The 23316-nt window shown below is 38.8% G+C and overlaps 1 protein-coding gene across 1 annotated transcript; it reads left to right on the forward strand.

The window, feature by feature from the left end:
- The first annotated feature begins 14828 nt into the window (after window positions 1–14828).
- Window positions 14829–22617, forward strand: LOC133980519 (POU domain class 2-associating factor 1). The gene is made up of 5 exons (XM_062419271.1): window positions 14829–14907; window positions 15300–15427; window positions 20037–20076; window positions 20168–20460; window positions 22183–22617. Exons 1-5 carry the CDS (start codon window positions 14829–14831, stop codon window positions 22615–22617), a joined length of 975 nt encoding a protein of 324 aa, XP_062275255.1.
- Window positions 22618–23316: the final 699 nt, after the last annotated feature.

A 23316-nucleotide genomic window follows, 5' to 3' on the forward strand; every position in this document is an offset into this window, starting at 1 on the left:
TTTGAATTGGTTTTGTCTGTATAACGAGTGTGACTGTCTGCCTCATTTCCCTCTACTTTGTTAGTAGTAGTAGTTTCTGTTCCCAAGTGTACGACCTACAACCCTAACCCTCCACGGTGGCCACAGCTACTTTTGCTGTCATCAGTCAGTCAGACATCAGTATCTAAACCTCATCTATAATGGGTTTCTCTCTGAATAAACATAAGTAGTTAAGTGGAGAGCACTCGCCCTTTGATTTTGAGGGGCCTGGCACAAAAACCTGATATTAACTGTTGATATTTTAAAAAAAGAATCACAGTCCACCAGCCACCAGAACTGATATCTTGATATATGAGATCTACTTTTTCCTTCTTTTCTTTTCTGTTCTTTTTACAGTGTTGGTATATTCTACAAGACTTTTCCTTAAAACCAATGGCATGACAGCAACATAACCCTTGGGGCCCTCTAGAGGAATGTGTGTGTACTGTTGTGTCCTCTGCTAAAGGCCCAAGGCACTTCTATTCTCATGCACACAGTATGATGCTATCAGGCTTGACATGTTGTAAGTAAGCACCGTCTTTGTCTTTTTCAATTGTCATATCTAAAACAAGATATTGCATAATTATACATGGAATGTGAGCCAGATGTGAAATATAGATGTGGTGAACATGATTTATTTCATTTTTTTCATCTAAAGGGATTCCTTCTTGTTGCATCCCCTCGCTCTCACACGAGTCATCCCACTTGTCAGGTAGGATTAGGTGTGTTGAGGATCTTCAGTGTCTGGCGGGCAGTTGCAGTTGACGTGAGGCTCCGATAGGAATCCGCTGTCTTTGTGCAGGTCAGCTGTAAAGCTACTGAAGTTTCTTAAAGTATACTGAAAGAAGCAGAGATATGATCAGTTCTGAAACCCAGCCCACAGGCTAAACTGACAAACCAGGCTCACAATGTGCAAAATAACTGTTGCCTTCATGGACAGATGGCTATATCTTTCTCTCTTTCGCTCACTTTTCTCATCTTTCATGTTTCAGTCCTTCTCTTTTCTCTCCCCCCCCCCCCCCCCCCCCCCCCCCCCCCCATCTCCCAACCGCTACCCGCTGTTTCTCACACTCTTCGAGGCCAAGCGATTGCTCCACTCATAGTGGAAGCCTGATGTGCGCTACGATGATGGAAGCAAATCTCCTGTTATTTGAACATTAACGAGCCTGAGTGAACAGCTCTTTATGAACAAACACAAGCCACGAGCTCTCCCCTCTTTTGAAAACCTCTTTGCATTAACTATCTACACTGGGCCACACTTTGCATCACTCACTGCACACATTCAAAAATCCAGCAGTAGACAAAAGTCTAGTCACAAACTGGACTGAAGGACTTGTTGGAGCTGCCATGAAAGACACTGGTGTGAAAAATGTAAGTCATTGCTTCTTCTCTGCGTCTTTCGCTTAGCAACTTGGCGTGATGCTGACTTCGGCATGTTGTGCAGCGTTAGGTAGTAGTAGAGGAGCCTAAACCCAGTTTATCAAGCTTTTATTTGCAGGGTAAATTGCATTGAGGCTCATACAGATGTTTAAATTTGTAGTTAACATCAAAAGACTGATGAAATGCATTGGTTTTTTTGTCTGTATTGGCTGCTGTTTGACTGGAGATGGTGATTCACAGATGATTAGACCAACAGGCATCCGGTTTAAAGTCTTTATTACTGACGCAGCAGATGCCATTTACCATATTTTTGATTCCTAAAAAATAAAAGACATCTTAACATGCAGCACATGGTTTACGTTGGTGCATAAACATGCAGACGTGTCAAAACTGACTCTCAGAGGAAATTCTGCTTATGGTTTTCGTGCATTGCTGGTCAGTGAACCTCAAAGTGCATGCAGGTGTTTCCCTCCTCTGCTGCCGCATACACCAACACAGGCCGGTTTCAGGCTCAGCATTAAGCAGAGACTGAATTTAGACTCCAGATTTCTGCAGCTGTTCTCTATGCTAATAAGCCGCGACGCCTGACAACATTTTTGTTTGTCTTGGGTAACGGATGTAAGAGGAACAAAGCTGTTGATTAGCTTTACTTGAGATTATTAAGAAAAGTAACATCTGCCACACTTCTGTAAATGCACGGAAAGAAGAGGGAGAGGACTGTTTGCAACCTGTCTCACAAGTTGAACTGAACATGAAACTGCTGTTTTGGTTTTGTTTGATGATGTTTGTCCCAATTCTTTATCTGTAGGAAGTTCCATTTTATTGTTTGAACTGAAAGACAAAAACCATAATGATATGGTGTAGTTGATAAAGACATTTTCAAGGAAATGTGTCTGTTTTTGACCTAAAATGAGTCAAATGTAAAGATCCCTTATATTGGCAAGACATATAGACATATAGACATATATAAACATATATAGATATCAGCTGTTAGTCTTCTAAAGCCCATTGTTACATTTATAATTAAACACATATTTGAGATTAAGTGAATGTTTCAATTCACATATCGTTTTTTTTAAAATCTGTATAGTAGTCTCATCTGTAGTTAAGAGTCTTGCAAGCCTCTTTCAAATTTCAGAAAGAGGAAGTTCGCCACAATGAAATGACTGTAAACACCACAACTGCCTCCTGTATCAGAACCGTAACCCCATCATAACGTTGTCAGTGAGATTCCCCCCCCCTCCCCTCCCCTCCCCTCCCCCACATTTAATTTGCACCTGTTTGAAACAGTGGTGCAGTGATAAAAATTGTGACAAATGGTTGCTTTCGTTACTGGTAACATTCGTACCGACTGCTTTGTACTTTAGAAATGAAAGTATTTTATTTCTTTTCAGTGATATTTCTCAAATTCATGACATACACATGTTTGGGGAGTAACTAGTTACATTTAATTGCAAAAATAAATGTAACTGTTATTCGTTATAGTTACTGAGAAAAAAATGTGTGATTAAATTACAGTTAGGCTACTCATGAAAATGTTGATTACAAAGGGAGTTACATCTGAAGTCAGACCTTCAAGATTTTGCTCAGGAGGAATTTTCCTCATTTTTTACTGAATACATATATTGCTGTTTTTAATTCTCTGTAATCAATATTTTTTAATATTTTGGGAATAAAACATGACGTGGGCTTATTTGGAGCACAAATGGGCTTAAATGGTGTCACAGTACCAATTAAACTCACTTTATTCATCAAATATCTTTATTTTATATTCCAAAATCTACATGAACTAATGAATACATTTTCAAATGAGAGATAAATGTTGTTTTATAAGAAATGATCTCCCTTATAAATCATGTCAGTATCCATGAATAACACCTGAATTTATATGTTGGTGCTTAATGGGAACACTTACCCTAACAGCTGAAAAAGTAGTCAAAAAGTCATCAAATGTAATAAGCTACATTGATTAAGTAATTGAAGTAGTTACATTACTTATTACATTTTAAATAGAGTAACTAGTCATCTGTAAGCTATTATATTTCCAACCCTGCTCTCTTATGACAGATGTTAACATATTATCTGTAATTATATGCTAAATAACAATCTAATATCATCTGCTATGTTTATTCTGGAGATGATATCTTTCCCTTTTGGCTTTTAATGTAACCACCTTTTTTGTATATCTCTTCCTTGTATGGATGTAAAGATGATTAAAAAAACAGGTTGTTTGATTAAAAATGGAATGATTAAGGATCAAAGACACATAAAACACACTCATTTTCCAATATTAACACCATGACTACAGAACAAATGAAACCACTGCTGCTTGTACTGGCTTATGTGTTATGTTGACAGGATGGCGTTGCCAGGTTTCACTGGGATGGGAACACATTGGTTGGTTTTTTCGACAGCAAACGGGATGCAGAGGATGTTTTTGGTGGCACAAACAAAAAAAAAAGCAGATTGCAAATGGTGTAAACGTCTGATGCAGAGATCAAGGATTAAACCTGCTGATAGCAACTTTGCATGAAAAGTGCAGCAGAGTCTTCCTCATGGAATATGCTGGAGGCACTTTGGTGTTATTCTTCACCAGAAAATGAACCTCAACCGGCATATTAAGATGTTGACTCACTTCTATTGCTCCAGCTGAGATGTTTTGTTCATTGAAAGACTGTTGTCTCTTATCAAGATCATCATATAAGATCATATAAACTGGACTTATTCTCTATTCATGTTCAAACAAGTACAAGCTTTGGGAACTCTCTTGTTGCCACAGCCAGTCAAAAATGTCAGTCAGGTATTCCCTCATATTAGCTCCCCTCCACTGGAAAACAAAGAAATTCAGGATTCATAAATATTGCTGATGCAGTGGTTCCTAAACAAGACTTACCGAAACTTCACTAGTTCTTCTCATTTTTAGAAAGAGTCTCAGGTCATCTGTTAAAACTAGAGCCTTATTGAACTGTTTCAATTGACTTTAAAGGACCGGTGCACAGTGTGTTTCAAGTCTGTCTTAAACAGCAGTCAGGTGTCCGAATGAACATTAAAACAGGGTTTTCTTGCCATTATCATCCCTTCTGTTCAATGCACTTCATGATCTACTGCTACATAATGTAAATGCATTATGAAGTGCATTATCCCTTGACTGGCACTCAGTTTCTGCCCGCATCAAATTCAAAACCCTGACACTCTCTTACAAAACCGCAACTAAAACATTTCCCGCCTACCTGAACTCCCTCATTCAGGTCTACGCTCCCTCCCACTCACTATGCTATGCCAATAAAAGGCATATGGTGGAACCACCACAGCAGGGCCCTAAGTCACAAGACTCTTCTCTTCGCAAACACTTCCTCACTTGATGAAGAAAAAAAATCTGCTTCTTTGCACTCTATGAATTGCCTCTGTGCACTGCCTGCAGGCACCAGTGTACTATCAGACTTAAACTTAGCTTTATGACACTTACTTGTGCTGTTCTCTCTTGACAAGATGTATTGTATCAACTCCAAGATGTACATCACTTTGGATAAAAGCATCTGCTAAATGAAACTATAATTTGTAAATTGTAAGGGATGGGGGACAAAATCCACAGTCCTCCTTATGTGCAAAAGTTTATTAATGGTTTTTTTTTTAAAAATTGACTACATAGCTTTCAACGTTAGTCTTTTTAGTACCAAGGCCCCTCTTTTTGGTACTATACTTCTTTCACACAGCCACAAAAGGGCTTGGTACAACTTTTTTCATGTATGTAGAAACACCTGGAAACACTTTGATGTGTAAAATCCAGGTTCATTTGTGACACTCCTCAATGGTGGTTGATGGATAAATCTGACCACAGTTTACACTGTACATGTTCTCATATATCTGGGGGGAAAAAAACAGTTTTTTGTGTCAAATCTGGTCTTATTTCAGAAAAACACAAACATGGCATCGGTCTGTGCCATGATATCACAATGCACCTGTCGTGTGTCAGTCTCCTCATCCCTGCCCTGTTTCCAGTGTCCTCCCAGCCAATCAACTGCCAGTCCTCACTTGTCTCTAATCACGTGTTCCTCATTCCCTCATTAGTTCTTTTTTGGATCCTTTGTCAAGATCTCTTTAAAGTTTAGTTTAGTTTCATCAAGTGTCATCGAGGAATAAAGGCATTTTACAGACAAATACACTTTCCAACTGTCAGGCCTTGGTTAGCTTAGCTTAGCATAGAATGGAAGCAGAGGGAAACAGGTAGCCTGGCTCTGTCCAACGTTCAAAAATATGCATTTTGTTGTTTAAAACATACACAAAAAGAAATGTAAAACAACATTTTGTGTCTTAAGAGTGAGTTACATGCTGGAGTGGATTCTTTATGAACAAAAGTTCATTCATTTACTCAGTTCTTCTGTAGAGCAGTCTGGAAAGTCACTGCACCCGGCTGATGCTCAACCAACTAAGTAGTTAGAGCACTAAACTTACCCTTAAATTGTCATTTAACAACAAATCAATCAAATGACGAATAATATGTAACTTTTCCTTATGAATGCAATCAGCAGCCAGTACTTTGCTATTGTTTTAAAAAAAAACTGAATCCATGCTTATAACTTTCTCTCATATAAACTTGAAGCTGAAGCTGCTCTCACATACAAACTGTAACACATTATTTGCATCAGCTGGGTTTTCATTGCTTTTTCTTCATTTCTTCATCATTATTTTAGTTGTTCATCCCATTCTCAAATCTTATCTGTTTTGTTTTTTTCTTTAAAACATTTTTTTTTAATCTTGTAGTTACAGTAGGGTACTGATTCTAAATAGCATCAACACTGAAAGTTGATGCATCTGGGAGATTTGTGGTTAGAGAAGCTCTGACATCCCTGGGGGATTGTTGGCCAGCTTCAGGCTGTTATAAAGCCCGACACTCAACCCGCCACTTTGATTATTTTCAGTTTGACTATATGATATTACTGAGATAAGCAGTATGCACTGGGAGAAATGTAAGTACAACTCATCATTTTTTGTTTTATTTACATGAAGTTAAAAAGCCTTAAGTGTACTTGCTCATCAACTGGAGATTGCTGTGCAATATTTTATATATACCGATACTATTTAAATAGTTTCAATGATTACATCTGCTTCGATTTTAGTAAAGGGGGTGAAATAAAGAGCAGAAGGCTTTTTTTTTTTACTTTAAATCAAATCAGACACGAATCCAAAAAGCATGTGATCTTCATATTGGGATGATGTTAAACTTAATCTTGTGTATAATTTGTGTGCGATGCATCGCTTGTTGCTAACAGGAAGTAGACACAATAACATGAACACAAATTAATGTGATTGAGTACAAAAAGCCCTTCAATGCTACCTCTGTGGGAGCTTTAATATTCACTTTTAATACTTTTGAAGGAGTGAAAAATAATTTAATATACCTCAACTTGTTTGAATTTTAGCTGTTGTGTTTCGTTTGCTACTCACACGTATGGAGTGTGAACCACTGGATGGATGTGTCTAGTTCATGGTTTTTTTCCATAACGTTAAGTAAAATGTTCACTTCAGGAGTTTCTTTGGAATGAGGCCAATGAGAGAAAACAACTAAATGTGACCACTTTGCCTGATGTGAACGGCTGTACATCAGGACCAGTATTGAAACTGTTTCGTCAGACTCCTTTGGAAAGAGGAAGGTGGTCATTTGGAGGTTGGCTCCCTAATGCTATTGGGCTGTAATCTTGATATGCAAAATGGTGGCAGGCGTCCGCCACAGTAAAACATTGCACAGATGTGGAGGTTCCTCTTTTGTGTTGGTTGAGTCCCTTTGCGTGTGCCTTGCTGTTTGTTTGTCTGTGTGTGCTCAAGTGTGATTCTCTGAAATTAACAGCGCGAAAAAGAATTCGGTTTAATTTGATCAGAGGTTCATTCTTTTGTATTTACTTCATCATTGCATTCAGGCTGGTTATTTCCCTGTGTTCTTTCTTTTGCTGTGTTTTATTTCTCAATAAAAAAATACCTTATTTACACAGTATGAAAAACAGGAATACTTGAAAGATAGAAAGCGATAGATTATGATTTTGTTTATCTAGTATTTCCAGTTGTAGCTCCCAAACTGGTAAAACTCCTTCTTTGTAGCAAGAAATGTGGTTATTTAATATGTTTTATCAGAAAACATCACCAGTCTGAATCTATGTTTTCTCAATCCAAGGTTCGATCTACATGTGCAATAAGGATGAACATAACTGCTTGTCAACATATTCAATCAATGAGTTTAAATGATGACTTATAAAGTATGCAACAGAAACCATCAGTGCACTGTGTTGTTGCTGTTATAAATCCCTTGGTGCGATAAGCACCACACCTCTGTTTGCAGCACACTCCTCACATTTCTCCAGTCCTTTCCCATGAATCTGTTCAAACCTTTTGTTGGTTTTGGCTGCGTGACAGCTGCTCCCTTCCTGACCTCCTGCAACACTAATGGCGCTTTTCCACTATACTACTCGGCTCGGCTCGACTCGGCTCGACTCGACTCGACTCGACACGGTTCCAGGACAGACCTTTTCCATTACAAAAAAGTACCTACTCAACGTGGGCGGGGTCGTCATAGCACGGCTCCGCGAAACTGCCGTGACTTCGTTTTATACGCGACACAAAACACATAAATGGAGGACATTGAGGCAGTGGTGTACTTGCTGCTGTTTGTGGCTTTTTGTCACACACTAAACAAGAAAATTGAGCCGTATAGCTCTAACGCTGTTGCCGGTATTTAAAAATGCCGGGTTTCCAAAACTTGGAGCGAACGTATGCTGCTTGCACGTCAAAAAACAGGACTTCAACTTGCTCTGAATGCTCTGTTTATATTTCCACATCAAATTGATCTCAGATCTTTAACAAATGCACACAAATGGCTGTTCCATGGGCTGTTTGTTTCATCCTCCTGCATATTTTAGATCAGATTGGGCCTTAAATGTATGCAGATGTATTTAAAAAGTACTATTTCAAGTAAAGAAGGAGAAAAAGAAGTAAAATCCTGGTATTACTGGGTTTTTTTTCCCCATAGCCTCCAGGGCTGGTGGAAGTATGTCAAGTGGTAGCTTCTGGGAACTAACCACTCGGAACAGGGTGGACCAACACCTACTGTAACACCCAATCCCCCCCTCCCCCTGCCGAATGGACCTCCCTGAAATGACTTTCTGCAGGTTGGGATGTCTGTATGCGAGAGAGTTGGGATGTCTGCACTAAAGCAATAACTAGCGCTGTAGGAGTATTTGTAGCACCAGAGATGCTACTGTTAGGATACAGTTAGGACTCTGTTAGGATAGTTAACACACTTAATTGTTCAGTGATGTCTATGGACATTAGGCTGTTTTAATTTAGTTTTTTTTTTTATTGTGAACTTGAATATGAAGAGTGCACACTGCAGTTACAAAAGAGTCACTACATGATTCTTTTGTTTACAGTAAGTTTCCAATTGACTGCTGAAACAAATTATTGTTACATTATATTAATAATAAATTATTTAATTTTGACAGTAGGGCCTTAGTGTGGTACATTGCAAACAACTGATGGAGATTATATCACTCATGATTAGTCTAAAAATGGCATAGGCATCTGTGCTAAAAGGATCCAAAAAAAGGGATTGAGAATCAAATTGAATCGAATTGTGACCTTAAAATCGAAATAAAATCGAATTGAGGATTAGGAGAATCGTGACACCCCTAGTAAATATACACCTGGAAATGCAGGACATGTATTCTCTTTAGACTGTTGGACAGGTGTAGCAACAGTAACTAAGGAGGTTGGGGCTGCTGTTTCTGATCATCTTCATGGACGTTACAACGCTCTTTTTGTCTAGAACAGCCACTTAGCCTGTCTGACCTATAGATGCAAATCAATCAGCTGCTGATAATAATCTGGAGGAGATAATGTCAGGACACCCTCAGCCCAACAGGTTAAGTAGAGGACAGAGATCACTGCAGTCTTGACCACACGTCTCTCTCCTCTGTCACTTGGAGTGATTTGAAGTTACAGTTAGAGGTTAAAGGTCACAGGGACAGGCTGGTAACCGGAAGGAAAGTCTGACCTCGGAAAGTAAATGGGGGAGTGCTCCTGTTCTTAAAAGCTACTGTGGGGAATCCTCCAGGTTCAGTTGCAGTTGATAGGAAAGTTTAAGTATGATAATGTGCTCTTCTACGGGCACACACTCTAAAAAGTCAATTTTGGTTAAACAACCAAGAGACAAAGTCGTTTCTGTGCAATGATAGTGTTAAAAAATTGTATGACGATAGCTGAGGGAATTGATTACTTTAAACATTATCTATTAGACCCTTCAAATAAATTCAACTTTATTTGTATAGCACTTTTCATACAGGGTAGCGTAACATAAAGTGCTTTACATAGTAAAAAAAGAGAGAAAAAAATATAAAAGGTAATAAAAGATTAATAAAACATAATAAGGTATTCAAATAAAGTCAGTATAAAAAAGTGGATAAAACTAGAAATGTGAGGAGGGGTATGAAAAGGAAAACAAAGACAAGAAGAAAATAATAATAATGAAAAACTATGTGATGAAATAAAACCAGAACTTAATGGTGGAACGCAATTAGGAAATAAAATAGAATTAAAGGATAGTCTAAGTAGTAAAACAGCCTAAAACATAAAATAAAAGACAGACGAATAAATAAAATAAAGTTCAATTGAAAGTCAGATTAAAAAGGTGGGTTTTAAGTTTGCTTTTAAAATATCAAGCCTCTATGGCCCCCTCAGGTCTTCTAACCATTTTCTCCAGAGAACGGATGTGTTATTAAAGTCACTTTTTGTTAAGTTGTAGCTTGTCAGTTACCACACCAAGCCCATTTATCTGTTGCCAGTACCAATAAAGTGACTGTGAGCTGACTCACTGTGTGGAGAGAAAGAAACAATATAGCATTGATGAATCAGTCAGAGCATGGATTTTTAGAGTTACTTGGAACTGAGTGATTAATAAGCTCTGACATATTGTGTTGGAGAAAACGGCAATTTGATTTCATTACATGGGCTTATCTGTACACCATTACAGGCTTACACTGTAAGTGTAAGCCCTCCTCTACATTTTTTCAGCAAACATTTGCGGAAATTTTGAAATGAAACATGATATATTCGCTGCAGGATGTTTTCAAATTGAACAAAAGAGAATTCTCCATGCATTAAGTTTGTTTTGTCATTTTGTGGTGGCAGAGATTACCCGAGAAAATCAAACAAATACCCAACACTTGAACTTAATACGAGCATGACACAATGGGGGGTCGAATGGGGGGAACTTTCAGACAAATCTCATGCAGCTTTGTAGCTTGACCTCAGAGAGAGTAAAATTCCAGAGGGGTTGATAGTTCTGTTAAACTATTGAACTCTTGACCCTTAATTATTATATAATCATGTCACTGAAAGATTGAATGGGTGTCTATGTGTGTGGTGTCAAGAACATTTTCATTTTAACTATGTGGCATCACATCCATGCAATAATAATCTACAGCAACGACAGTGGTGTATTGTTGACAGGGCTTGTGTGTAATATACAAGTAACAAGCCCTTGGGAACAAGTGTGTGACTGATTTATCCTTCTTTGAATTAACTCCGAACATATGTTCACATTGAAATTAAGTTGACTTTTTTTAGACTAAAGTTGTGTTTCAGAGTGAAATATCTTGAAAATGATCTGATAGATTGCTGTGAAATGTGCATGCATGCTAATAACTGTGTTGATCCTCTAACTCTTCCTTTAGCTACACTGGTCAGCAGGTCAACATTTTTCAAACTATTCACTGAGGTTGCTTGACATCTAATAGACTACAGTAGAGTAGATGGACGTTCATGGTTTCCAGATGATGTTTCCTAATGGTTTTGTTGATCCCCCCAACGTTCCATTTACTTATCAGGTCAAAATATGAATTTATCCTATACTCACTATGACAACATATCTGCAAAACTAATTACATCCTCAGAGTATCCCTTGATATTTGGTGCCGTTTGGGACAGCATGTTAGCATTGTTACTGTGAGCATGTTAGCATGGTGACGTTTCCATCCACAATTTTGAGTGCATAAATGTATTCACGCCCAGATAGTAATTACCTAGATGGTGCATTCAAAACAGTCAAAAAGTTGAGTGTGTAACTATGGACATTTCTCGCTCTCAATAGTCGCCGTCTTGTCTACGTAGCAGCCTTCTGCTGGACCACTTTACCACCGCTGGAAATAGCGTCCGAGGACGTTGTAACTACAGTGAACATTCCTACATTATACAAATGTGTTTTTTACAGTAAGCACCACTATACCCACTAGTCAGTAGGTTTCTTGGGTTAATTTAACGGTCTGTAATGATTTGGTACTACGAATGATAACGTGAATGCTAATGCTAGCTTGCTAACGCTAGCTTGCTAACTAGCTAATCATCATTTCCAGTAAGTGCGCAACAGCCATGTTTGATTTGAGACAACACTAACTTGTCGAAAAGGGCGCACTACACAAGTAAGTACATAGTGTACATAGTGTACTATGCAGAAGTGTACTAATAGAAATATGTGATTTGAGACACACCAACAGTCTTGTTGTACTAAATGGGATATATTATGTGTATTATATATATTATGGGTGTATATTATGCTGATCCAGGGTCAGTTTTCTGTCATTATATTATAACATTATACAGAGCTCTCAAATCTCACGCATTGACCGTGAGACACACGCATTTCAAGCAGTTCACACTCTTACACGCCACACCTGACATCTCTCACGTCGAGAAGTGATAAATGCCACCGCACAGAAATGAATATAGGCTATAATATACAGAAATGAACAGCGAGGCGTAGGCACATTTCTCTGCTGAGTTCAAGCGAGTTAGCAACGTACCAGGGAGGGGTAATAACTTGAACACTCAATCAATCAATCTTTATTTGTATAGCGCCAAATCACAACAAAGTTATCTCAAGGCACGATATTCTGTGATATTTTCGCACATGAGTATCTTTAGGGAGTGAAAATAATGATGGTGTGATGCTGTGGTTAATGTCTAGTTTAGGCACTAAACCCACTTGATTAGAACTATGTAAAGATCATGGTTTGGGTTAAAATGATCACTGGAGACAAGTTGTCAAATTCCTTAAAGATATGCAACCTTTACTGTCATGGCAACAGTGAACACCACGATTAATTGACATGAGCAAGATTAAGTCGATTAGAGTTTCTAAATGTCGGTTTAGATTATTTTTCGATTAATTGCCCAGCCCTAACAGAAATCTGTTGGAGACTAATTATGCCGGGATACTGTGAATGGTCTGAATATGAACAGAGGGTTAAGAGGCTCATTTGGGGCCAAATATCTTTTTGTTATTGATCCATTTGCAATCAATATCATAAAACAATTAAATTTATTTAGCTGAGTTAGTCTTTTATTGGATAAACCCATTATTTTTTATATCTATTTGTGCTGGTTTATTATGAACAGTATGTATAATTGAACTGGGTTAGGGTAGCAAAAATAATTGAACTGGCTGGGGCTGAGGAGCCGCTGCGGCAAAACGCACAGAATTTCGAGTCATTCCGGTCCTAACAGATGTAATCTCACTCCAAACTTTTCATGAAACTTGATATCATAGATATAGTACTATGAATAGTCTGATAACAAATCAGCTTTCACTATTATGAAAATATGCCTCAGTGTTAGTGCAGGTAACATGCCCACATGTGGGAATGCAAAAAAAGTGAAAGTAGAAGGAGATTGAAAGGGGAGGGTGAACAAATTTGGTGAGGATCACTTTTGTTAGTGTTTGCACTCCCTGTTTAAGCCTTTCTCAGATGACTGCACAGTTTTGAAAAACAGCTGAGTCACTCAGCCGGAGACAGGAAGTTTGAGGGGATATCAGACCAGTTCTTGTCCTAACCAGTTAAAATGTACCCAGATGCACTCTGCTATCAAATTATATTTGAGTGATAGATAGAATGGATCAAACCAAAAAAATGTGAAATAAAATAAAACTGATCAAAAAGGTAGCTGTAACCTTTTTCTCTATGGACTTTCAGTGTTGTATGTACAGTATATATATAGATCACCCTCCATTTGCAGAGAGCCCATGCTGCTGCAGTGCTGGTAGGAAAATAGAATTACTCTCAATGACTTTTGTAGCCTGAGGCCATACTGACTGATGGCATGATCTGCAGTGTCATAGGTCCTGTACTGTTACTTTGAGTTTATTCAAAAGAGGCCCTCTCTGTCAGATCGGATTTCTTCTCATGCTTATACTTGCAGGAAGTGGCTGGTTGTACACATTTGAATATAAAGAGAGACCATCTAGCCTGAAGTTTCTTGTCAACCTGGCTCCAGAGGAAACTCTCACCCATCAGTAAAATATTCATATGAAGACGTGTATAAGCACAGAAAATCTTCATAATATGACCTATTAGGAGTGTATTGGTTTGACACAACAACAAGTTACAAATCAAGACTAACCACAGCCTGGGGGTTTAATTATTATGTGTAAAAATGATTAATATAATGAACTGCACTTGCTGAGTTTGCTATACGCCTTTCTAATACATAATGATCAGTAATAAAAACAGATGAAAGACATTTAAAAGTCTCACAATTATCCATCATCATTCTACTTGTCTACACTGGAACTATGATGGATGAAAGGTGGGGCTGTGGCTTTTACTCCAGTGTGTGTTGTTTTCTAAGAATATTAGAAATAATATATTATAAACCTGATTTTTTTTAAATACTCTGACTGTTGTAAATATAAATTTGTATGTTATTTATTCAGTTTAATTCTTTGCTGAATTACTTAAAATATATTAAATCAATATTTTTTTTTTTTTTTTTTTACACTTTTACCAGTATTTCAGTTCTATTGTATTTTATACTCCACTGTGATAGACATAAGTACTTACTTGCAGTGTTTGTGGAAAAAAAACACTCCACACCATGATCTTATTTAGCAGATGGAGTCACCAGTTAAGTTCTCCTATTTAACATTTATGAGCAGCATATAAAAGTTAATAAATAATGAATAACGCTATAATGCAGTTCAGCAGATATAACAACTATCCTTTCTTACGTGACAGATAGTTGGTGTATAAACAGATAATGAATGTCAATATAGTAAAATACATAATAGATAAGTTATACTTGTTGACAATAACTGTATGTTAATACTAACACTTAAAATGTGCTTATAACTACATTATAACTACATTAACCACATTATAATGTGATGATTAGCTAGTTAACAAGTTAGCGTTAGAAAGCTAGCATTAGCATTCGTGTTATATTTTTGCAGTGCCAAATCATTACAGACTAAATTAACCTAAGAAACCTACTGATGGCTTATATGACAACATATTTTTTATAATGCAGCGATGTTCACCATAGTTACAAAACCCTCTTCACTCCTCCTCCAGTGTAGAAAATGGTCCTTCTGCTTACGCTATGTAGCCAAGATGGCGACCGTTGAACTTTTTGATCGTTTGACCATCCGGATACTTAAAGTGTACTGCATTTTTCCATACTTCTTCATAAGTGAATGCACTTATGCCCTCAAAATATTAAGTGTAAGTACAGAAGTACAAGATTTGAGACAGTGTATTGTTGCAATAGCATTTCCATTAATTCCAGTAATTGTTTTCTACTGTAAGGATAGGTGTTTAAAAGCAGCCCATATAGCAATGATATCTAACTATCTATGATGTAGGGTATGTATGCAGCCTATGCATCCTATAATGCTAATACATACATTCTTGTACCGGGGGTGCTGTCAGTTTCATTGTTCACATCCTGAACAAATGACTCTAAATGAGGCTAAACTCTGTGAACTCCTCTTTTCCATCACAGTGACTGTTTCAAGATAGCTGCGGGGAAATGTTGCGTGTATTCAACTCTCTCTTTGTCTATGTTTCTCTGTGTGTCTCTAGTGCCATCATCATCACCGGCCAGGTCCAGGCCATACCAAGGCGTCCGAGTCAGGGACCCAGTCAAAGAGCTGCTGAGGAGGAAGAGGAGTCTGGAGCCGCAAAGCACCAAGACAGTGCCCCTTTCTGCGGTGAGATATTATTACACATACATGAAGCATTTTTGAGGACTGATTCATTTCATGATCAGTTGCACGTTCTTTTTACCTTAGGTTTGAGACATTAAATAAAATTAAATGATATCGACAAGATTCTGGATTTTTCAGATACATTTACATACAGTACTGAGAAATGTTTTAAAAATATGTTGTTTGGAAACAGATACTCCCCACCCTTCCTTCCAAAGAAAAATCACTTTCCAAACAGTGTGAAGCCGCATGCTTCTCTGTACCTTTTTTACGACATGATTACTCATTAATCAGCACAGGAATTATGGTAGCAGTGGCAGCAGTTATGGAGCAATGATTGCACAGGATCAGGCGCTGTTGGACTAATCAAACATTTGAAACCTGCGCTTTGTGATATTTTCAGTAGTTATTCAAAAAACGTCAAACGGCTCAATTGTAATAGCAGATACTCAAAATTACACAGATTCTGAAATAATTTTTTTTTTTTTTAAATACAGTTGAATTGTGCAGAATCACTTTAATATGTATTTGTCTGGCCTTTTACAGTCACAGTAAGTCTTTAGGTGTTTTCTTAAATGTTCTCCTTTAAAGTACTTCAAATAACCGGTTGCATTTCTAATAGTGCTTCCTGGTGTTCTGACGATATATCACCATTAGTCTCCAGGCTGACAGTCTTCACTCATCACAACTATCAAGGAGATGAATTGAGTGAAAGCTCTTTACTGCAGTGGGGAGGCCACTGCAGAGATCAAAAGACTGATGCTGAGCCTCCTGACGCATGTTTTATGGTTGTAAAAAGCAAGCTCTGTGTGGCACACACTGTTGCATGACACATCGAGATCAAGATTTATTTCTGTTGGGAGTAACTGGAATATTATTTCTCAAATTATAAATGGTGTTCACAAGAGCTCGATAGATAGGAGGACCCTTGTGGGGACTTTGGGATGTGAGCAGTCAGGACCCAGAGCCTAGCCCAGAGCGGAGGGGGATTTTGTCCTTATATAATCCAGGTGTTTTTCCATGACAGTTACAGCCATTCCCTGCATGGCTCCAGGGCTGGGCACACAGCCCTATGCAAAATAACTTGAAGCCTTGCCAAAAGAGCCCTCCCACTTGCTATTTATTACACCTACTAGACCGAGAGAAGACAGACACAGCATGTGCACGCAGAAACGCACACAAACACATACACATGCAATCCATAACCCTCCTCCCCACCCCCCACAAAACACCCTCTGATAAGAGGGAAAAACACAAAGCATCATTTGATACTAGGTGTACTTGTATGTTATCTTTCATTTAGTTGCAAAATGAGCTTTTCTGTGCAACATGAAAATAGCTTTTGAAACTTATTGGATATCAACCCAGAAGCTCTTGAACCACAGTTTACTCCATTTATTGTGAAAAGAATCATTTTTTTCTTTTTATCTTTAAGGGAAGTCTTGGAAATGAATCCAAAATGTGTGTTATCATGGATACTGCTCTCATGCCTGTACACTACAAAAACAAACACATACAAAAAATTTACAAAAACACCCCCAATGAGTAAAAAACAAGTTGTGTGCTGGAACTACTTCTTGGCTGGGTGCAGTGTCTTCCTGGATTCTCCGCTGGTGGCAAGAGGTCATTGGCCTGGCCGAGGAATACCTCCAGCACATAGGAACACTGTAACTTGTCGTGTTTTATTTTGTATGTACAGGTTACATACACTACATATAACATGTTAATTAGTGAGCTTTTGAGCTGTTGATAGGTGTTTTTTTAACCTCTGGACAAAGCTAGGCTAGCAGTTTCCCCCTGCTTCCAGTCTTAATGCTAAGCTACGCTAACCTGTTGTTGGCTGTAGCTTCATATTTACAGTACAGACATAAGAGTGGTATCAATTTTCCCATCTAACTAGGCAACAAAGCGTATGAATTACCCAACTACTTCTTTAAAAACAAATAAAAAAGCAACACACAAGGAACTTTTAAGAGAAAACTATGGAGGGAAATATCGTTAGCTATAGCTATCAAAGGGACCGAAATCATTAAAACAAAACGAACAAACAAAAAGTCATATTTACCAGTTGTGGTATTATACCATGCAGGTAGTTTTAGTTTGAGCCATTGTTTTCACTGGAACTACATTCTACAAATCACATAGTCCATATGAATGCTGTGGATCTGTAAGTTATTGAGAGTAATGGGGACACAAACATTCTGTTTGTTTTTTCACTTATTTAAAAGTCAAACTTTATTACATTTATACAATGAGGTCATTTGCCTCTAAATACATACTTAAAATCAAAGTGTTAATGTGGATGAATAGGCGCTTTAATGTCTAAGAGTTTCTCAGTTTAAATCAATAGGGAGGTCTTATATTTGCAGGTTAGTATGACCCTATTTGAAGAGAGGTGAGCTGATGTAATGTACAATGGAATTATTGTTCAAGTAGGGAATTTTGGTTTGAGATTCTGGTGTTTGCTAATCTGTCCACTTAAAACACGCTCTCAGTTTACAGTTAAACACGCCCAGTCAGCATTTATCTCACCACCGCTTATCGTTGTTACAAAAGCAAAGTTATTCCTCAGCCTCTAAATCTGAAAAGGCAAATAGCGAATATAATATTTTGATTATTTTCAGGTCAGATTTTCTGATCACGCATTCACCGGCAACAGCGTGTGTCAAAAGTGTCCGAGTTTGACATTTTCACATGAGGCCCTCCACGCTCAACACTTGAAAAAAAAGTGATATTAGAGGAGCTCAGTAATCTGTCTTGTCTTCAGTGTAATTATGGGGGACCGTAACTCTCCACCTGCTGTCAAAGCCCTGACACTATCCAGCTCCTGAGCTCCTCTGCAGTCCTTCAGGCATCTGACAGCACATGTCCTGCTGCCTCTGAACATGCCCCGCCGGCTGACTGCAGGCAGCAGGATGCTCATGTCAAGCATCGCCCGAACACTGACATAAACTGTCAGTGCTACTTGTTACTCTCTTCTCACCACACATGATGTACTGAGAAGAAGCTTATTATGCACTCATCCGTATAGAGCACATACCATTCAGAGCTAATATGTGTTTCTTCATATGTGCATACAGATGTCTAAGAGAGATTATTTAACCCTCCTGTTGTCCTCGAGTCAAGGAAGGAAGGGAGGAAGAAGGAAGGAAGGCAGGAAGAAGGGAGGAAGAAGTAAGGGAAGGAGGGAGGAAGGAAAGGAGGTAGGGAGGGAGGAAGGAAGGAAGGAAGGAAGGAAGGAAGGAAGAAGGAAGGAAAGGAGGGAGGAAGAAGGAAGGAAGGAAGGGAAGAAGGAAAGGAAAGAAGGAAGAAGGGGGGGAGGTGGGGAGAAAGGCAAAGAGGAAGGGAGGAAGAAAGTAAAGAAGGACAGAGGAACGAAGGAAGGGAGGAAGTATGGGTGAGGAAAGAAAGCGAGAAGGAAGGAGGGAGGAAGGGAGGAAGGAAGGAGGTAAGGAAAGAAGGAGGGAGGGAGGAAGGAGGGACAGAAGGAAGGAAGAAAGGGGGATGGAGTAAGGAAAGAAGGAAAGGAAGGAAAGAGAGAGGAAGGAAAGAAAGAGAAGGAGGGAGGGAGGAAGGACATACGGAAGGAAGGAAGGGAGGAAAGAAGGAACAGTCAAGACAGACAGGGTCAATTTGACCCGGGAGGACGACAGGAAGGTTAAGACACTTGTTCTGCACGATGGACATCTGCACGTGAAAACACAGGGAGCAGTGAAGGGATGACTGGTGAGATATGACTTAAAACTCACAATATAGGCCTGTTTTATGGTTTCAGTAACTACTGTCAAGAACACAAGGGGATTAGAAATGAACATGTGAATCATGTGCTTATAAAATTGAACAAACAACATTCAATAGGCGCTGGGGTGAAAAATTAGTGAATTGATTTAATCTGCAGCCTAACTCCACCCTCTCCCTACACCTGTACTGGTGTAATACAAGTGTGTCTGTTGTGCCTTCAGGGAATATAATACCCATTGACGTAATCTGATCAATTATTAAGTGGCAGCCTGGATGTTAGCAGTAAATATTGTCCGTGGAATAAGATCGTGATAAGATCTAAGGCCTAATCTTTTAACACCTTGATATGTAAAGAGTAACAATTTCCAGCGGGAAACATAAATGAAAGGTTAATCAGTCCACCAGTAAGCGTAAGTCAGACAGTTAGAGGTTAACTACTGCTGTCCCAGTGGAAAACAGAATTACATTTTAACTTGAAAAAACTTAAGATGATGTAATTTTGTTGTACTGGAAATTTCAGCCTCACCTGATTGTATATTTATAAGTTTTTCCATGTTCTAAATCTCACAATATTCAGCTTTAATTACATCTGACTCAAGAAGAGAGAAGAGTGCACGAGGCAACTCTTCATGACCTCACCTGTATTATGAATACACTTACAATATAACAAATTCTGGCTTGTATATGTCACATACACACACACACACACACACACACACACACATTTGCGCGCTTAATTATGATTCAGACTCAGCTGCTGCTCACACCTGGCCTTGATCAGTACCAGTGTAAATATTTCATATTTATATATCAACATGTCAGAATAGTCAGATGGTTGTACTGTCATTGATGTAATCTGTTCTTCTTTCAGGATGTGGTCACGCACAACAGCCAGTCATCATACACGCAAGGTACTTGTCGGTTCTTATATGTTGGCGGTATTTTAGTCAGATACATTTGAGAGTTACCGATACTAACATTCAAACTGCTCTGTTGATTCAGGCGTCTTTGGCTCTGATGTTGCCAGCGCCTCCCCAGCTGACTCATTGGTTACAATCAGTGACGGAGGGTTGCAGTGCACGGGGTGGAAAGCTGCACCGGTCGCCACCAGCGCCGGACCTCACCCTGCCGCATCACACTGGTCCCCATCTGACTACAACCAGCAGGACCCCACAGCTCAAACTCTGGCCTACTCAGCTGCCCCCACCCTGACAGCTGATGTGTATATGCAGACTCTGTGCCCCAGCTACACCATGCTGACCTACACACACACGCCACTGCTCACTAACTTCGGGGTGAGTAGGAGATGACTACATGAATGTTTTAAACTGATTTAACATGTGAAAAACTGCACGGGTCAACATCGAGATGTGGCTGAAAAACACAAAAACGATCCATTATTCATTTATCCATCTGTGAAGTGTTCCACATCTAATTTATGGAGACCTCTGAGACTGGGTGTAACTTAGTGGTCTTCAAGCAAAGAAAATTCTGAGAGTGAAACAAGGCAAAAAGAATATGATTACCCACAGCTGATAGTTAATAGCTTACTTTTTGTAAACATGAATGAATTCAGTCCACCAGGAAGACCTTTGTCCTACATTAAGCACAAAATCCACCTTGTTTTCAAAGAAAGAGCCCAAGTAATCCAAACCTTAAAGGACAACACTCACAGTCCCCCTATTCATCATTTATAAGTTATAACTATAACTATAAAGTATTTATTATCAATAGAATTTTACATGTTTAAGTGTTTAATAATGTACAATACTTCCCATAGGAAGACATATATTATTACAACTGTAATAGTTGTAAAAGTTGTTAAAACATAATTACAACTACATTATAGTGTATTATAAACCATTTATTAACTGTTTACATGCTGCTTATAATGGCTAAATAGGGGACTTAGAGTATCAACTCAACATCTAGTTTATTTTTTACAGACATTTTTTGGCATTTAGCGTTTATTTGATAGTCGAAGGTGCAGTGAGACAGGAAATATGGGTAAGGGAGGGGTAGTAGATGCAGCAAAGGTCCATGGCAAGAACTGTGGACATAGAGGTTATGTACACATCTTTTGGGGCGCACTTAAAAGTCTAGCTTTTTGGTGTCACATAAAACAGCAGGTGAAATCAGAACTATACAAGACAAGTCTTAACCCCCCCAAAAAAGTACCAAAATGTCTGCAAAAACTTCTCTTACCACTCTTGCTGCAACTGTTCCCTAGTTTGGAAATGTTTCCATCATAATATGTTAAGATATGACTGCATACACTGCTTACATTTGTAGCTTGTGCTTTGAAGCTCCAGATGTGATCACATCTCACCACACAAACTTTACACAAAAGCAGAGCATACATCCAGATGTTGGTGATAAGTAATGTGTAAATGTTTGGAGCATACCAAGCAGAAAAGTATTTTTGATATATTTCCCACCATGAAAACCATTGTCACCATTGCTGTATAGTTGAACTGACATAAATAATGACAGTAGCTGCTGTTCTTTATGAAAGAACAAACTACCAACTTTAACCAGCCACCGTTCAAACCTGAATTTCTGACTTTTTCAACCGTACTGATCCACCGGTGAGTCATTATGCCTTTGCAGCCAAACATTATTCAAATCTACACAACTCTAGTAGAGATCCTAGAGTTTCCAAAGATATGAGAGATTCATCAGCAAAACATTTCCATAAGATGAAAAGGTAGAGCCATAAAATCATCAACTTCACTAAAAGCTGGAAAAAGCTGATACAGAATACATATGATACTGTCAGTGTGGATTAATGGAACTGTACAGTCTTAAAGGGAGTAAGATAAGGGGAAGAACGGAATTAAATGGATTTATCCTTTATAACCTCAAGGATCTGATTGGTAGAGATTGTTGAAAGCACATATCCTGAGAGGCTGACTGATGATCATTATAAATCAGCTTTATAATTCAGTGAACTTCTCATGACTGTGTTGTTTTTCATATTTATATAATATATATTTTGGTCATATATGCTGTTTCAGACCATACCTGTGGCATCAGCACCATCCTCCCTCCCTCAGATGGAGCTACAGGATTCAGGGATGACCTACTTCCCCTGGGTCCAGCCCCTCACCACCATATCCTCCATGCCTAGCCCAGGGGTCCAGTTTGCCCAGGGTTCTACAACCCTGCCTGGATCACCTGTGGTCCACATGCCTTTGTCCATGTCTTTAGCCACCATGATCCCTCAGATGGAGAGCCAGGGTGTGGATCCTCAGCCCGAGATCCTGGAGCTTCCACAACGTTCAGACCACCAGCTGGACCCTGTGCAACAAGACGATAGTCTTGATGAAGATTCAGTGGTAGAGCCAGGATCACCAAACCTACTGGATAAACTTCTTGAGGATCAAAAGGAAGATGGTGAAGAGGAGGGAAAGGACTCTTACAGCAGCTCGCTCTTCATTCAGCACGTCTGATGATGTTCATTTTGTTTGTGGAAGCAGTATGTTTTCTGTCCGTATCGTAAGAGCCAATATTTGTCATGTTAAATCCGGTATGTGAACATTTTATTATAACTGTGACCATACATTTTTGTTGGTTATGATAACATTGTCATTCACAAAGTAATTTCAGGGCCTTAAATGCACCACTACAATCCAATGTAAGGACTGTGTCAAAGTTTTAATACCTTTAGTATTGTAGTTGAGAATCAAGTGATACAACTAGGGAGAAGGTATATATACCCTGCGAGATTGCTTCCTGTTATCCTTGGAGCAAAATGGGTTGGGGTAATGTGAATATGTTGGGGTGGAAGTCAACAGGGGCCAACAGCTCATTTTTGCCTTGTGGCCCCTCAAGGGGTTAATACGGCCCTGGCTGAGATCTGGGAACATGGTGACATTGCTACAGTGACGATGTTCAGAGCAAAGAGCCAGAAACAAGTAGTATCGGCAGTAGTATCGTGAGTCAAAGTTGAACCATTAAGTTGATATTTAAACTGTAATGGAACACTTTGGACAATGATTCACTCATTACCTTCATTTTTTGATTGGCTAATGTTTTTTTTTCCCCTCTGGTCATCTCGCTACATGTGATATCTTTTTAGCGATGTCACTTTGTTTTCCGATGGCAGTAATTAATTAAGTCTGTACAACGCTATCATAACCGATATGAAT

This window comes from Scomber scombrus, chromosome 5 (genome assembly GCF_963691925.1).
Source record: "Scomber scombrus chromosome 5, fScoSco1.1, whole genome shotgun sequence".
Taxonomy (NCBI): domain Eukaryota; kingdom Metazoa; phylum Chordata; class Actinopteri; order Scombriformes; family Scombridae; genus Scomber; species Scomber scombrus.